Here is a 17,188-nt window from a genome sequence, read left to right on the forward strand (position 1 = left end):
GGGGCGGTTCCCGGAAGCGGAAGGGGATCTTTCGGCGTTCGGGGTGCGCAAGCGTCCAGTGGAGGCCGCGGTTTCAGTTCCGTGGGCGGCAGCGGCGGGGTGAAGGGAGCGGGGAGCTCCACCACCGGCAGCCGCGGGCCCGTGTTCTTCTCTCCAGTCTCCTTCCTTCCCCCGCCCCGTCCGCTATGGCGGGCAACACCGACAACCTGCAGGTAGAGCGACGCAGGCCCTGTTGGGCGGGGCGGGGCGGAGCCGGGGGGCGGTGGTCGGGGGAGTGCCAGGTCCGGGGTTGCCCGGTCCGGGGTTGCCCCCGCCGCCCGTGGAGTGCCCCGGGCTGGCACAGGGAGTGCCCACGCCCGCTGCTGGGGGGTCCGGTGGCAGCGACGGGAGAGCGGCGGGACGCCTCTGTGGGCAGCCGCGAGGGGATGGCGTCGGGCTGGGGGAGGGCACGGGTTCATCCCCCCGTCAGCACCGGCCGTTGCGGCGGCGGGCGCCGAGCTCGTCCCTGGGGAGGGGAGGGGGTTTTGGCCGCACGTGGCGGCCCCCAGCCCCACGGGGCGCTGGAGCAGTGGGGCCTGGTGCCCACCTGGGAAGCTCTGTTGTCTCTTGTGGTTTAGGTGCAGAGTTTGGCTTCGCTTCTAAGACTACCGATTGTAGGAAATCCTTGCCCATTCTGTTCTTCTAATTGCGTTGACCCTCACTTGGGACAGTATAATCGGTTCTGCGGCTGGTTGGCAAACGAGATCCAGAAATTGCCTGTGTTAAAAATAGTCGTTTTCTCTTTGGCTGTTTTGAACCACGATCATATCTGTGAATTTATTATGGCCATGTAACTCTTCCACTGGCAAAGTTGGGGAAGGTATTGCAGGGTCTAGAATAAGAAGGAGAATGAAACCTGTTTAAGCCAGCATTCTTTCTGAGGGTGTTGTTCATCAGACTATTAAACCATAGCCTGACAAACACAGTTTGTGCCTTGTGGATTGTTAGAACTGGTCATCTCTGCCCTGGCTCATATAACTTTCTAATAAATTATTTCTTGTTTGATAGCGATGTTCTTCATCACAGTAGCAGGCTAAGATGCCTTCCGGTGTAATGTAGCACTAGAGCTGAGAATCTAATACCCGTGTAATAGTCGTTTTGGTATTTACAAAAACAGTGTACCAAAACCAGTCAATACATGATGTAGACTTTTTTTCTGTTTCGGAGGAAAAGGACTGCAACATGCCCTGTTTTCTCTCAGTTATGTTTTAGTAGGTGGTCTTTGCCATTTATTCTTTGGACTTAGTGTCACATCTATCACTGTCTGTAATGTACTGGGTCCAGGAATCATTGGACTGTTCTGTGGCAATTTAAGTCACTAAAGGGACTTAAGAACTTTAAGAAAAAAGTAACTTATTTTTTCGGTTAGTTTTTGCTGGATTTGAATGGTGCGTAGATGGGCACAAGGTGAGCAGTAATGAGGGGACTGCCCATTTGTACATAGTAAACTCCTTATCAGCTTGTGTCCTTTCCAAAAAGAAAAGACAAAGTTCTGTTCCAAAGAAATAGATGCTTACAGTGTTCCAACACTTGCCACAACAGAGCTGTAGAATCTGCTTTATTGGATCATTGTTTTAAAATAAATTACTTCTTTATTTCGGGTAGATCTGATGAGATGATCTTTGCTTCCAAGACAGCAACACAAAGCAGTAGAATGAGAGATTTTGCTGTACCTTCTCTCATGGCTACTGTTTACTAGCCTTGTTTTGCCTGAAACGCTCCAGAGTGTCTGGATAGCAGCAGGAGTATCCATACTGGAATGTCTAATGAAAACTCCTTGCTGCAGTTGAAGCTCTCCAGTTTGCTCCCTGACATTACTGTAATCATCCTGAGCATGCTACCAATGTTTAGGAAAAGAAATTGACTGAATGTGGAAAAATACATGTGGAGCTATACAAGATTTGGTTAGTGTTGTTTAACTGGCTAACCAACTGCCTTTTTTAAACTTACGTGAACTAGTCATTCAAACTGACAGTTTTAATTGTCCTGAAGCGGTATAGGCATTTCAAGAAGCAAAGTGCAATAAAAGGTAATGAGCGCTTAAGAGCAAAGGAATAATGGTGATACCAACAAACCTACAGGCCAATGTATGCATTACGATAGCTTAGATCGCAGTCAGTTTTATTTGAAACTAGCTCAGCAAGTAAATTAAAAATCGATCTACAACTTCTAGAACTCTTCTTGATGCTTACGATTTGGGTGTGTTTTCTGTCTAGCGGGGTTTTTTCTCCCACCACCCTTACTGGAGTGGTAATTAGAATTTCTCACTTGGACATCAAGAACCTAAATCCTTCTAGATGAGCTAAACAAATAGTCAGTCTTTGAAGCTGTCTCCTAGCACAGAGCTGGAAAAGTGATAGTGCTAGTTTCAGTGCTTTGTAATCATGTACTTCCTGTATTGACTCTGCTATTGACAGGGTTTACTGGTGTTGTACTGATAGTTCAAAGTGTCTGGGTCTGCAATGAAAAAACTTAAAATGGATTTCCAAATCCATTCCATAATTGCATTCAATAATTTCTGTAATAAATGCAATAGATTGATAAGGAAAACAGCACAGACAAACTGGTAGTAGTTCCAACTTAGTACACAGAAACATGTTGTTCTCACTTTGTTGTGTGCTAATAAATTTCAGCAGTTTGTTAACCACTGTTCATAAAAGGATAGAAATACTGTGTCATGTACAAAGCACTGCCTAAGACTTGGAATCAATTGCCTTCAACTTGGGGTAAATGTCGAAGAGCATTAAAACTGGCCATCAAAAAACAGTAAGAGCAACAGCTTAAAATGTCTCTCTGATGATGCAAAATTATCTCGCGCAGCACTTAATTACTTGCATGTGTTACAGAAAGCAATAGACCTTGCTAGCAAGGCAGCGCAAGAAGATAAAGCAAGAAACTATGAAGAAGCCTTCCGCTTGTACCAACACGCTGTGCAGTATTTTCTCCATGTTGTTAAATGTAAGTGTAACGTATTGGACGATTAAGTAGAGTTTAGTAGTCAAATTGCCCAGAGTAATCTCTTATGTTGACATCAGTATTTAAATTTTTACTTTCATCATCAGTTGGTACTTGCTAATTGTAGTTTGATTGAGGTCATGTTTTGCAGCTTTTGCCTTTACTGTGTTTTGTGTTTGCTCCATTCTCGTAAGAAATCAGACTGCTTCTTACTTGTGTTTTCTTTTAGGTTTTTCTATGACAGGGAGGCAGGGGTTTGCTGTCTGTCCTCCGGACTTCTGTAGCAATGTTTCAGGCTGGCTACTGCGAATGAAGGAATGTGACAATAAGTACAGGGTTCCCTGTATTTCTGTTGTGCTGAAAACCACGTGTTACACAAGAAGTCTTTGTTTTATCTATGGAGCGGGTTTTTTTGCTCCTGAAATCATGCTGCTTGCCTTTTTACAACCTCTCTGGCGTGTTTTGCTCCTTAATGTCGTAGTCTTGCTCTTCATCTTGGCCAACAAAATCTATGAGATGGATTTGTATGATGTAATTTTTCTTCGGTTTCCATATGCTCATAATTACTACTTCATGCCCTTTTCACACTTCCATGTACCACTTGTGTCTTGTCGAGTGTTTGCATACAAGGAGTGGGCTTTCTTAATGTAGATACAGCCCTCATTTAAGTGGGCTAGGGTTGCTCGCCTGACATAAATGCACTTACAGATCTCCATGATTTGAAACCCCCCCCTATTTTCATTATAGTCACTTAGGATAATTTGTGTTTATTGCTTCCTATCCGTTTATATCTTACGGACTTTATCAAAGTATCACTTTCTGTGCTTTTAACAATACTGATATACTTTCGGAAACTTTACATGTAAACCTAACGTTAAATTTTGATTGGTGACTAAGAGAACAGTGTGGCTGTTGAACCACACCTAACTCTTTCAGATGTTTTATGTAATTTTTTTCTTTATAATGTGAACAACTTTTAAAATTAGCAGGCTGTGGAAAAATAACGTATGTTTCTAAATAAATATTGGCTCAGCACAAGCAGCTTCTTGATGAGCTATTTTAGAAAAGGAGTTAAGACAATGTATAGCAGCTTGAAAGGCTGACAGAAAAGCTTCCAATACCATTGTCCTTAATCCTTCACAGTCAAATTTTAAGGCAGGTGAATATTTGATTTCTAATAGGCAATGACATCCTTCCTGTCATTTCTTTCCACTGTATAGTGGAAAAATAAGTAGTTGAAGTATTTGGTTATGTGTTGAGCCCTGAGAGAGGTATATTGATATGATATAAAGCAGACAGAGATTTAGCCTTGTTTTCCAGTTGATGCCCATGTGTTTTCCTGTTAACAAAGCATTGTTTCTCTTTGAACTCTTAGATGAAGCACAGAGTGATAAAGCAAAACAGAGCATTAGAATGAAATGTACAGAATACTTGGACAGAGCAGAAAAGCTGAAAGAATATCTGAAAAAGAGAGAAAAAACTGCAACAAAACCAGTTAAAGAGTCTGGTCCTACTGATGGAAAAGGGTATGTTTTTGGAGAAGGTAAAGCAAAATACTTCCTGAACTCAGCTTATTCTAAAATTCAGCTCTTCAAAGATCATTTTAACTAGTGTTTTTGAAATGCTTCAGATGACTACTAATGCTGAAATACAGTGGGCTAATAAAAGAAAAATAACATGAATTAGCATCACAGGCATTTCTGTACTTGCTTACTAAAATGTGTGGACAGTTGCATGGGAAATTCACTGAAGAATGAAAGCTGTTTCAGACTAACACATACTTATTGGATTTAATGGCAATGAGCCCAATGACCCTTAAAATTTTTCTGCATGGAAATACTTACTAACTAGAAAATAAATTCAGATGGATGATTACTGCGGCCCAAGTTTGATCTGTCTTACACTTGATAAAGAGGTGCAAAGCTCTTTGCAGGGTGAAGTTCTGTAAGATGGACTGAATCACTCTAATGCCTTGCTGCTGCCTAGTCTCTCTGCTGTTTTTCTGTTATTGGATTTGGTTTTGGTTTTGCATGTTGGAGAGCTGAACAGGCAGAGCCACTTTTGCATTTGCTACTGCCTTTATTGGAATAGGAGAGAGGGTTCAGGATGATACCTTCTGGTGGGATTGCCCTTTTTAGCAGTCCTGAACAGCTAGAGTTGCTCAATTGCCTCTTGAAACTTCACCTGGTTTTCAGTCTCCTTCATTGTCTACTCATCTCATCAGTTTTATTTTTTGAGCTGTACTGTGTTCTGCTGGTTTATAATAGGAGGACTTGGTAATATCACAGAAGCTACACGTATTTTCGTGACCTCCACTCCAGTTGTTCACTATCTAGACTCTTTTTTTCTGTTTTTAACTTCAAGTTTCCTTTACTCTGACAAGACATGGGTTTAGAGTTTCATAGTTCTAGATGGAATTGACCAAGTCCTGTTGCAGTTTCAGATAGGGGATAAGTGCTAATGTCTACATATAAACCGTATTAATGCTTCCATGTTGCTCAGTAAAAAGGCTTTTGTTTCCAAGGGGCTGGCTCAAAGCATGTAGAAGTGTGCTAAGAGGGCTCAGACCCATAAGAGGAAGCTCAAATGATGAGGAGAGCAAATTAGAAAGAACGTGGTGTAGAAAAGCAGGAGTACCATGTTGTAAACTTGTAGAGATCTGAAACATTTTGAAGTTTCTTTCATTCTGGTGGTTTTTCTGCTTTTTGCATTCTGATTTTTATCCTACGACAGCAGTCTCTTTTATGGTATTTCAAGACTTATTCTTGTTTCCAAATCAGGAATGACAGTGATGGGGAAGGGGAGTCAGAGGATCCTGAGAAAAAGAAGCTCCAGAATCAACTTCAAGGTAATTTTGAAGCATCCCTTTCTTTAAGTAGGGGTGGCTTCAGTCAAGCAGATTCATATTTTTCCCACCTAAATGTTACGGATTAATTTACTGTCTGTAAATGTCTCAACTAGTGTGTACTCTTCACCTACAGAAGCAAAGTCTTTATGGAAATATGGGTTTGTGTGCCATGAAGTTGTACAGTGACTATGTTGACATTTATCTCCTGTGCTTCATGTTAACATTGTACTGCTTATCAGGATAGAGTTTTCCAGAGGGAGAAATTGCAAGACCCCAGGTAGCTCTTGGCTAAACGGAATCAGTTGGGTTTTTTTTTTTTTACTCCTAAGTGCATGAGAGTATTGCTTAGAGGCTAAGGGAACAGACATTATACAAACACTTTGTGTAAGCAGGAACACTTTCACAAAAACCCTTGCTCTCCAGTTCAGGAGTTGAGAACCTGGATTCTTGCCCATTTATGGTAATGGACAGCATCTTCTCATATGCAGTGATGATGCTGTCCCAGTTGAGTAACATAATAGTTTGGGGTTTTGAACTCAAATGCTGAATACAGTCACTGAGGCAACATAAAGGAGCTACCAGTATTTTTGTACACAGTAAAAAAGAAGCTTTGTTTGATATTTATTACCCTTCAATGGTGAAGAATTGTTCAGAGCTTCCCTGCCAGAAGGTGCTTATGGATCTGAAGAAATTTAATTGTTCTCCCCCTATTTTTCAGTGTAACAAAGATCAAATGCATTTACCAGATTTCTCACTGTTTAACACCAGGACCTGTTGTATCATACTTGAAAACTGTGCCATGCTTTTTCTACTTCTCTACACGTTTCTTTAATCCAGTTCTGTGGAAGAGTTTCCTGTATTTTAAAATGACAGAAAATTATGAGCATTGGACTCCTATCCTGTCTCTCAGTATAAAGACTTCATTTCTTCCTATATGAATCTGACCTTCAGTTCTTACTTCAAGAAATAGTTTCTTGCACCCACCACTTCTTTGATACTTTCTAGAAAATTAGTGTTCTTGCTTATGCATTTGATCGCTTGGAAGTCTGAGGTGTGAGATCCTTGGTACCTTTAAACTTAATACAGGAGTCTGTTAACTCTGATAATACAAACTCTGGGCAGCCTTCAAATTACTTGCCATCATTTTGCTTTGCACAACAGCCACAGAAATTTCCTGTATTTAATTTTGCCGCCTTGTTACTCTTAGCTGCCTAATAGCAACTTGGCTTACTGTGGGAGAAGTGATCAGTAACATTCAGACTGGATAGTAGTTGTGGGTCTATTGTCATGTACTCTCGTTTACAGTTTTAAAGGCCATTTGTGCTCTATTGTTTAATCTTCCAACTATTAATTTACACCTACAAAATTAGGAAGCCTATGATTCCAGTTCTATCTGTGTCCTGGTACAGGTGATATCTTACAGTGCAGTAATTTTATTTACCATGGTATGTCTGGTGCAGGTAACTGATATTTCAATTTAGGAACAGGAGATTATTTCGATCTGAACTGTTACCTGTTCTGCTAATTATTTTAGTGACGGAGCACATAGTTCTGTTTACTTTAAGAAAAACTGACATGTAATTAGCCTATCAAAAGAATTTAATGCATTGGAAGTGGGTGGTTGAATTAATTCCAGTATATAGATTGCAAGCAAAGTTTGGAATGAACTTTCTCTATAACGTTTTGAACAGTATGATGTTGCTTTTGGACGCTAAATTCCAAATTGTTAACAATTGCAATTGTTAACAGAAATTGTTCATTTCAATGTGATGGAAAAGGAATGAAGCAAAAGAGAAAAATCTCAAAGGAGATACTTAAAAAAGTAAGCAAGTGTTGTTCGCTTTATTCATTACCCATTGAGTAACAGTAAATGTCCGAACCTGTAGAAGAAAACAAGCCGTAAATTACTTCAGAGCTCTGAAGGCATAAGGTGAAGATGTCAGGAAAATAGCTAGTGAAAGCCAATTGTGAAATTCTAGAAAGCCCCTTCTAGAGAAATAGGACAACTGAAACTTTCAGTGCATTTGAATACTTAAATGAGTGTTGGGTTGGTTGGTATTTGTTCATCTGAGAAAATTTCTCTTACTCTTTGGATTTGCCTTGGCTAGGATTACGAGATCTAATGTTTAATCACTAGTTTAGATCCAAGTTGTCCCATCTAAAAGTAGTCAAGACAAAATAATTTTTAGCATGTCAGACTAACCAATCTGAAATCTGAAGAGAAGGGTAATTTACAGCTCAGTTGGCTAAAATCGGGCTGAAGTTGTTGACTGAGCAAGATGGGACTTGGCGATAAATTTTGAGAGAACATGGCTAGGCTAAGATGTTTCTGCAGCTAAGCAGGCTCCATGTAGCCTTTCTGATGCTTTCAGCCCTAGCTCCCAAAGCTCTCTACCATCAGATGGTCCAACTGTTTGCTGCACATCAGGAGATACCCAACAAGCTACTTCATCTGCTGGAGAATCTTAGAAATCCTGGGCTACTGCAGCTACGTTCAAATTTTTCAGGAAGTACAACACAATGGTGGTTTAGTGAGGATATGGTGCCTGGGTCCCTATTAGAGAAGGTATCCATCTGTGACTAGTAAACACATATTTGCTGGTCGGTTGTAGACTAGCTTTGACCATTGCAGGACTTCTACTAACTCTTGAGTATTCATCTATGGTTTATTGTGGTAAAGCAATGTGACAGATTTCTGTAGAAATAACATTTGTTTGAGTAACTATTCAGTGTTTATCTCTACTTAGAAATGCCTTGGTTTTATTCAGTATGGACATGGGCATAGATTTCTTAATTTATTTTTTTTAACCACAAAATGGTATTTATTGAAGTTGTGAAAAGACTCGTGCATCACTAATTTATGCAATCTTTTCTTATAGGAGCAATTGTTATGGAGCGACCAAATGTCAAATGGAGTGATGTTGCTGGCCTCGAAGGTGCCAAAGAAGCACTTAAAGAAGCAGTGATCTTGCCCATTAAATTTCCACACCTGTTTACAGGTCAGAACTACAGCATTTATTTGCTATTGGACAGTCAGAACCAGCACTGGGGTCTGAGCGTTACACCAATGTATCAGGGACTCAAGCTGAGCTCTTAACAAAGATTGTGATCCATCTGACAGAGGTTTCATGGGTGGATGTGGAAAACCTGAGTAAATTAGAGGGGCTTCATCAGAAAAATAGGTTCAGTCTTTCTACAGTATTTTGAAGACTGCTGGTTTCTCTCTTGCAGGAAAGAGAACACCTTGGAGAGGGATTCTCCTGTTTGGACCACCAGGAACAGGAAAGTCTTATTTAGCAAAAGCTGTGGCAACAGAAGCAAACAATTCTACCTTCTTCTCAGTATCTTCCTCTGACCTTGTCTCAAAGTGGTTAGGTGAAAGTGAAAAGTAAGTTGGAGTTGCCAGAGGTCCAGGAAAACATTGGCAAGAATAAATTAATATAGATATAGATAAATTGCTTTAAAGAAATGCATTTGAGGGAAGGGTCATGTCTTTTTAAAAACAAACTTCAGGTGTTTAGATGCTTCGTGCTGCAGTGCTATGTAAAGATATCGTGCTGCATTTTGTGCTGCGCTTCAGTGCTCAAGACAGGTTTTAAAACTAGCTGAGAAAGGTTTTGGGGGAACCATGGAGCTCATTCCTCTTCTGAACTCAGTTGCGACTGCACACTACATCATTCTGAAGTGTTGGGGTACTCTGCTTCTTGGCATCTCCCCACTCATCTGTCCCAGCAGCTGTACTGTTAACACATGGCATTTCTTTGTCCAAACAGAGGTACTTTATCTTGATTCCAAACAAAACCTGGAAGACCTAAGAGACTCACAAAAGTAGGCTGAAGGAGAGGAACAGCCATGAAAGAAAATTTTATGCTTCCTCATGCTAACACTTTGTTACTGTGTGAAGACCAGGAAGCCTGAAGTGGCATGTTGGCTGCAGTCTAGATGTGCAGGAGTTTCTGTAGAGGTTCCAGTGAAGATTTAATGAATTAAGAAAAAGCTCTGTGTTTGTTGCACAGAAAGGACTTTCCTATGGTGATAACAATACTTGCCAAAACTATGCTTTAATAGTTTGAAGTGTGGGACAGTCAATAGCACGAGGAAGAAAGGCCATTGGATACAGTATTTGAACTGGGTTTTTCTCCCCAAAAGCTGGAAACCTTAAGCTGCTTTTCTTCTGTTATAAAAGGAATACAGAACTGGATCCAGCTGGGCATTTTTAATGTTGGACTTCTTTTGAGACTATGGCCCAAGAGTTAGTGCTGGTAATGTTAAGAATTTCCCAGCATGTTCCTATTTATTTTCCTTTTTAACTTAGTAAAATGTGTTAGTAAGATATGGGTAGGGTGTTTTTGGCAAACCAACTTTTCTTGTCATATAAAAAGTAATTAGTAAAGTTGTACAAAGTAAATGTACATGTTATTTCTTACAAAAATTCGAGTTAGAATCTGATTAGGTTAAAAATGTTAAATGAGAGAAAGCCATGTTCTTCCGAATCTGTCTAGAGTGGTGGTTTTATATAGTCCAGGCTGTCTTGTAGAAATGTAAACCGAAAGAGGGTGTTTTATGGCAAAACCATGCCTGGAGAACTCTAAAATGTTTAACCTCCCTTTTTGCTGGAAGAATGTTATATCTCTGAGTAGCTTTATGTTAATACTTTTCTAATACTTTTTTTTTAGCTTTCTCTAAAGGAAGTGACTGTATCATAATTTTAAGTTATATGGTTTTACTGGTGTAATCATTAAGATAACTGAAGCTGTTTCCTTTTTTAAGATTAGTGAAAAACTTGTTCCAGCTTGCCAGAGAAAACAAACCGTCTATTATCTTCATTGATGAGATAGATTCCCTCTGTGGGTCAAGAAGTGAAAATGAAAGTGAGGCTGCTAGACGGATAAAAACAGAATTTCTAGTCCAGATGCAAGGTAAGTTTTTTCAAAATCAGTCAAAGGAATTAAGATATGTATTTTAAGCATAGCTTGCATGAGAACACTAAAAAGATCTGCAGTTCCACCCTATTAAATTTTGATGACATTTTAAAACAGTCTCTGTTTATCATCTATATTGTCACATGATTTCTGTCCTGATGTAGGGGTTGGTGTTGACAATGAAGGAATCTTGGTCTTAGGAGCGACCAACATACCCTGGGTTTTGGATTCTGCTATCAGGAGACGGTATGATGACATTTTTTTCATGGTATGAAATTTGCAACTGTTGCGAGGGTTCAAGTCTGAGACTACTTGAGGTAGTAATCCAGCTCATGTTTTCAGACATGGCTAATGTTCTGCAACTTGTTTCCATGAGATGGACTGACCCAAACTAATAGCCCCTTGCCCCTTTAAAGAGGTAGGTTGTTCACTCTTATATTGGCCCTGTAGTTTATTTGATCTTTTTGTTAGCTGATTGTGCTTGAGCAAGCAGAAAACCATTCTGTTTCCTTGTTGGTTGGTCTTCTGGTGAGCTTGGGGGACAGGTTACAAGATATGCACCTCAGAAGGGCAAGAGGGGGTAGAGCCTTCCTTTTCAGCTGTTAACAAACTGTTGAATAGCTTGAGTTATTACATGGAAATGTAGCTTTATGTTACACAGAAATACTGTGTTTTTCTACTGGTCAGGCATAATTTGTGATCTTTCAGTGCATGTTTTAACTGTTTGTTTGTAGATAAAGGGCTTCCACGCCTGTATATGCTTAGCTGGATCTTGAGCTGCAGAGCAGCAGAGGACAAATAGAGCTCTGTGACAAGCATGATTATGTTGTGATGATGACACCACTTGGGTAATGGTCATTTTTGTAGGCTAAAGAAATGTTAATTTTTTGTGACTGTCACTGACTTATTTATATACTGAATTCAAGCTGGCCATACTTTAATTGGGGGTTGGACAAGGTGAACTCCAGAGGTCACTTCCAACCTGTATGACTATAGTTTTGTGTGAGACCGATTTAGAGGTGAACGTGTTGCTTGAAATTTCAGTCATCCTTGAAATTCCAGCTCTGGGGTCCACAGAACAAGACAGCCATGGACCTGATAGAGTGGGTCCAGAAGGGGGCTGTGAAAATGATCAAGTGGCTTGAATACCTCTCTTGTGAAGACAGGCTGAGAGAGCTGGGGTTGTTCATCCTGGAGAAGAGAAGGCTCTGGGGAGACCTTAGTTCAGCCTTTCAATATATAAAGGAGGCTTCTAAGAAAGATGGAGAGACGTTGGGCGTTTTTTGTTGGGGGCGGGGGGGGGGGGCAGGGCTGGGTTGGGGTTTTTTGACAGGACAAAGGGCAGTGGTTTTAAACTGAAAGAGAGTAGGTTTAGATTAGACATAAGGAAGCAATTTTCATGATGAGGGTGGCAAGACAGTGGAACGGGTTGCCCAGAGAAGTCGTGGACGCCGCATCATTGGAAGCGTTCAAGGTCAGGCTGGTCGGGGCTTTGAGCAACTTGATCAAGTAGAGGATGTCCCTGTCTGTGGCATGGGGGTTGGACTAGATGACCTTTAAAGGTCTCTCCCAACCCAAATCATTCTGTGATTCTCTGCAGTGTGAAACAGCTCTCTAACTCTTGTCCATAAGACTTAAAGGAACTTGTACAACAATGGCAGTAAGCAAATTAAATTTTCAGGGATTTGGCCCACTTTGTCATATATACCAAGTTAATTGTGTTCTACAGAATTTGGAGTCTCTCTTATTTTCTTGGTGGGAAATAATCCCAACTGTGAGAACAGGCACTTCTTCAAAGGAAGAACTGCAGTTACAAAGCTTTCTACTGACAACTGTATTGAGAGTATGACTTCAAATTTTCTTCCAGCTATGAAGTTTTCTTTAATTTAGCTGGAGACTGTAGAAAGTGGTTGTGTCAGCTTGTTATCAGGGAGTTCTTTCTTTGAGTGTGAAAACTGTTAAAATATACTTCAACACTTAACGACTTTTCCCCCCTCAGTTTTTTCTGTTAAAAGACAAACCCTGCTGGAGAGAATGGGGAAAAACTTCAGTCTAAAGAGATCATCTTTGTCAGGAAAAGGAAGTAGTTGCTATATTCTGGATGTTAGCTTATGCTAGCTACAGTATTATTTATGAGAACAGGTTGTTCAATATTTGCCTTGGGTTTTGATTTTTAAAGGTTTATCATACTGAAACTGCTTCTTTCTAATATTGTTAGGAACAAGCTATATACTTATTTGCATAAGCTTCTTTCCACTGTGCACCTGCATGAGCTAGCATCTGTGGAACATTTTGGTTTTTCTTTTCTAAACCAGGTTTGAGAAGCGTATTTATATTCCTTTACCTGAAGACCATGCCAGGGCTGCGATGTTCAAACTTCACCTTGGGTCAACTTCAAATGACCTAACAGAATCAGATTATCGAGAGCTTGGAAAAAGAACTGATGGCTATTCTGGTGCCGATATAAGCATTGTTGTACGTGATGCATTGATGCAGCCTGTTAGAAAAGTGCAATCAGCTACTCACTTTAAAAAAGTAAGTAGGAATCAAAAATGTTTCAAGTTATTTCATCTTAATTTGAATTCCTTGCAAGTAAACGGAATTTGATTTTGCGTATGAATGCATACTTCTGAATCTTCTGAATGTCGTTTTTATCAACCAGGGGAGAACTGCAAGACAACTGAGAAAGGTCTGTGTTTCATTGTTTAGGCAGCATGCGGCATCCTATGGATGCTGCTGTAATGTGAAAACTAGTTTACGCTTATTTAGGTGCACTCGAAAGAGACTACATAAAGGAACTATGTTGTTTGGCTTATCTTGCAGTTACCTCTACATACTGTGTATCGACCTAGGAAATGTTTCCTCTAAATATTTGGACCTCAGAAACTCAGGATCTGACAAAGAACCAACTAGAGTTCTTTAGCACCAATCTAAATCCATTAAATCTGGGAATACTTTTTCCCCCCAGAGATTTTGCACATATGGGTTTCATTCAATTGAATTAACGGTTCTCCGTAAACTATTAAGCTCTTAAATGGAAAAAAAGTGTGATCACGTTATCAATGGTTATAAACAGAGTTCCAAATACATATGGCATGTGTATCGGTTAAATAAAATTATATTTCTCCTGTGTAGTTTTCTTCTTTAGAGTAGACCCAGTCTAAAAGTCTTTTTTGTATACATTTGAACTGCAGACTTTGATTTTGCAGAAATTCATGTATCTTGGGTGAAGGTGGGTCAGGATATTCTGCAGAAGTTTTTGCTACTGCAAAGGGAAGCTTTTGTTTTGTTGCTCCTTAGAAGAGTAGAAGTGGGGCTGGGTAAGGTAGGAAAAACTTCAGTTCCTAAGCTGTCAAGAGATATGTACCAGGTAAAGTGTTGGCAGCAGTTCTTGGTCATCTCAGTTACAATTACAATTTTTTCACCAGTAACCTAGCCTGACATAGAAGGGTTAAGGGCCCTAAACTGACTGCAGTTATTTTAAATTGAAGATAGGCTCTTCTTTTCCATGTAGTCTCTTCCAAGGGACAGATTCAGCTTAAGATTTGAAGAGAAAGGAATGCTTTAATCCAATGTGGTCCAGAATATGAGAGGACTGCCTAAGTTTCCGGAGTCTGTACTGAGGAAACCTTTGTCAGCTTTGTAGTTATTAAAATAAACCTGCAGCCTGTCATTTTGGTGAGGGGGACATATCCCACCACCACATTTCAAAGGGTTTTTGAGAAGCTTTTCCCAGTTTAAAACCAAAATTACTATTTTGAAACAGTGATTTGATAAGTTTCTTCTGGGAGCAACTCAGCAGTAACACTGCGATGTAAACTGTACTTGTTTAAAAATAAGCAGCTGTTTTGATGTATCAAGGATTTTCTAGATGCTTCTTTCCTTTAAGCAGTGACGCCTGAAGTATTTATCCATTGTTGACTTTAAGTGACAATGACATTTCTGGCTAGAGGCCATGACCTTTTAGCCTCTCCTTCAAATTTGGAAGAATTTGAGGCATGTCTCAGACTACCACGGAGCAATGAAATAACGTCAGTTGTCACAGTTGGCGGGGCAACCCAAAGCGAATTCTTACCTCTTATCTCCTTTTGCCCCCAGAGAAGGAAGGAAAAAAACCCCACAACTGAAGTACTTTTAAGGGCTCTAACATAAGCCAAGTTAATTCCACTTGTGTTGTTAGTATTTTAATTGGATGTGATTTCCTGTTTTTATAAGCAAAATCTTAGCTTTATTAATTATTTGCATCATAACAGAAAACTTGCCCCAGTAAAACAGTGCTTTCCTCAGTTATTACCAATTCATCGTAAACCATTCCTTGCTCTGTGTGATAATACAGGTTTGTCAGAGTGCATTTTGAACGTTACCATCTGTGCTCTTCAGCATCGTGCTTGAAATGTAGTTTGGAATAGCGAATCCAGTTCTCAGCTGTTAAAAATAGCCAGTTTGCGTGCTGTCTTTCAGTCTTTGCATATGGTTTGAGTTCCTGTGGATGTGTGATGCTTCAGGTAACGATGATGGAAAATAAAACTGTGGGTCCCAGATAATGTGTTGCAGAAAGGGAACAGACACCTGGTGCAGTTTTTTCGGGTCTGTCCACGTGTCTGGAAAAAAAGGATGGTTTCTGTTCTCCCACTAGATGGCCCTATTTTCTATCGAGTGCTGCAGAGGTGGTGTTGGAAGAGGTGCTCAGAATTTTGCAGTGCAGTATGTCACAGACTAAGGAGCCATTTCTGGCTTCCTGACTTGAGGGGCACTCAAGGATAATTATTGAGAGGTTTTTAGAAAGCTGTTAACCAATGATGTATGGGCTCCCAAAGTGACCAAGGACAAGGAAGGGTGGTCTTCTCCAAAAAGATTTCCTGGCATGTTAGTTCTCCACAGGAATCCTGATTCTGAGGAGGAAGTGGCTCCTGGGATTTGACCTGATGTGTATATAAGTATCTGGCTAAGGCTGCATGTTTTCAAAGTGAAGAATGCCAGTACATTCATACAATTTCTCTTTCACAGGACATGTCTTCCCAATGGGTGAGACACCTGTATAATACCAAGGAATGTTTCTGCTCTAAAGATATTGTTCAGCTTCTGGATTTTGTCTTTAAAATGAAAACTCCTATAAACTGAGCATTTTCTTTTTTTAGGTAAAAGGACCATCAGTCTCTAATCCAAATATGATGGTAGATTTGCTCACCCCTTGCTCTCCAGGTGATCCTGAAGCCATAGAAATGACATGGATGGAGGTTCCAGGTGATAAATTACTGGAGCCTCAAGTTTCCATGGTAGGTATTCCTCTGTAACATCTCTTTCTTGCTTTGCAGAACTCTGAAAAGACTTTAAGGTAAAGACCCTTTTTCAAATGGTTATGCAGGGCAATTGGATGAGTGTTTTGTTTTCAGAAATGCTGGACATGCCAGATAATATTTGAATTCCCAACATACAGTGCTACAGTACAGCATGCTTGTGAAAAAAGCCAGCTCTTTATCCCTGATAAGCATTTCTTCCTTATTATTCTTGTCTGCTGGCATGCAGCTGCTGTCCTGTCATCCATAGACAGCACCTGGTTCTTCCACTGTTTCTTCACTTGTCTTTTATTCATTTGAAACCTTTGGAATTCCTGCCCCATGATACGCTTCCTTCCCATTGCCCTGTAGCATTACTATTGATACTGGGAAATGGGAAATTATATTCAGTGTAAACTGGGAAGTGATGTGCTGTAGGTAAATACTGTCCATGAAATAAATGCAAACATAAACAATAAAATCGAAAAAAGATGGGGGGGTGTAATAGTACAGCTGTATCACCTGTGATTAAATTTAACCAAAACTTTCAGTTGTCTTCTATATGCATGTTAAAACACTTGCCTTGGTTTAGGGAATAAAATATGTCATTATAAGACAAATTGAAACTTCAGTTCACTGTAAAAAAAAAAAAAAAAAAAGTTCCTGGACCCTTATTCAGTATTTTTCTCCAAGAGCAACAAAAGAGATTCTGAATTTAAATACAACGTTTGAGGGAAGGACTTGATATCAAATCTGTGCTGCTGTCAGTTCTTGTGTGCAAACAGTCCTGTAATGAATGAAAAAAATCTGTCTCTCATGGGAATCACAAACCTCTAACACAGCAGGCACTGTTTTGTAAACATAACCGTCACTATATTTCAGAGAAGAATTTTCTCTATATATTTGCATACTGAGGAAGCACAAAAGGATGTATGCAGGTGTAGGCCTGCCCTAAAACTTCTGCCCGTCTGGTCTAAGGATATTTTTAATCAGTCTCTCCTGGAATTAAACAGCACAATTCCTTGTGTGCCACTAAAGGTACTTGGGCTCTGATGCACTATAGCTGCATAGGCAGTTGTTTCAGTGTCCAAAATTAGTTCTTGTCCTTAAAAAGATCAGGCTTTAATTCTTTCTAAGCAGGGTATCTC

General features: G+C 40.0%; 1 protein-coding gene and 1 long non-coding RNA gene across 5 annotated transcripts in view; one reads left to right on the forward strand and one right to left on the reverse strand.

Annotated features, from left to right (window-relative positions):
* VPS4B (vacuolar protein sorting 4 homolog B) overlaps window positions 1–17,188 on the forward strand; it is a 20,184-nt gene continuing 2,996 nt past the window's right edge. Inside the window, exons 1-10 of one of the 2 annotated variants that reach the window (XM_075084184.1) lie at window positions 1–212; window positions 2,886–2,997; window positions 4,370–4,520; window positions 5,775–5,842; window positions 8,722–8,841; window positions 9,074–9,230; window positions 10,613–10,761; window positions 10,929–11,010; window positions 13,080–13,299; window positions 15,903–16,040. In XM_075084184.1, coding sequence (XP_074940285.1) covers window positions 186–212; window positions 2,886–2,997; window positions 4,370–4,520; window positions 5,775–5,842; window positions 8,722–8,841; window positions 9,074–9,230; window positions 10,613–10,761; window positions 10,929–11,010; window positions 13,080–13,299; window positions 15,903–16,040 — 1,224 coding nt within the window. In that variant the 5' untranslated portion in view covers window positions 1–185. Of the gene's footprint in view, window positions 213–2,859; window positions 2,998–4,369; window positions 4,521–5,774; window positions 5,843–8,721; window positions 8,842–9,073; window positions 9,231–10,612; window positions 10,762–10,928; window positions 11,011–13,079; window positions 13,300–15,902; window positions 16,041–17,188 lie in introns of both variants that reach the window. The other variant, XM_075084185.1, reaches the window with a different exon arrangement.
* The window catches only part of LOC142053084 (uncharacterized), a 15,253-nt gene continuing 14,069 nt past the window's right edge, over window positions 16,005–17,188 (reverse strand). For 2 of the 3 annotated variants that reach the window (XR_012659085.1, XR_012659082.1), the window contains one exon: window positions 16,005–16,092. This is a non-coding gene — a long non-coding RNA (uncharacterized LOC142053084). The other variant, XR_012659084.1, reaches the window with a different exon arrangement.

The sequence above is a fragment of the Phalacrocorax aristotelis genome, chromosome 2, assembly GCF_949628215.1.
Source record: "Phalacrocorax aristotelis chromosome 2, bGulAri2.1, whole genome shotgun sequence".
Classification (NCBI taxonomy): domain Eukaryota; kingdom Metazoa; phylum Chordata; class Aves; order Suliformes; family Phalacrocoracidae; genus Phalacrocorax; species Phalacrocorax aristotelis.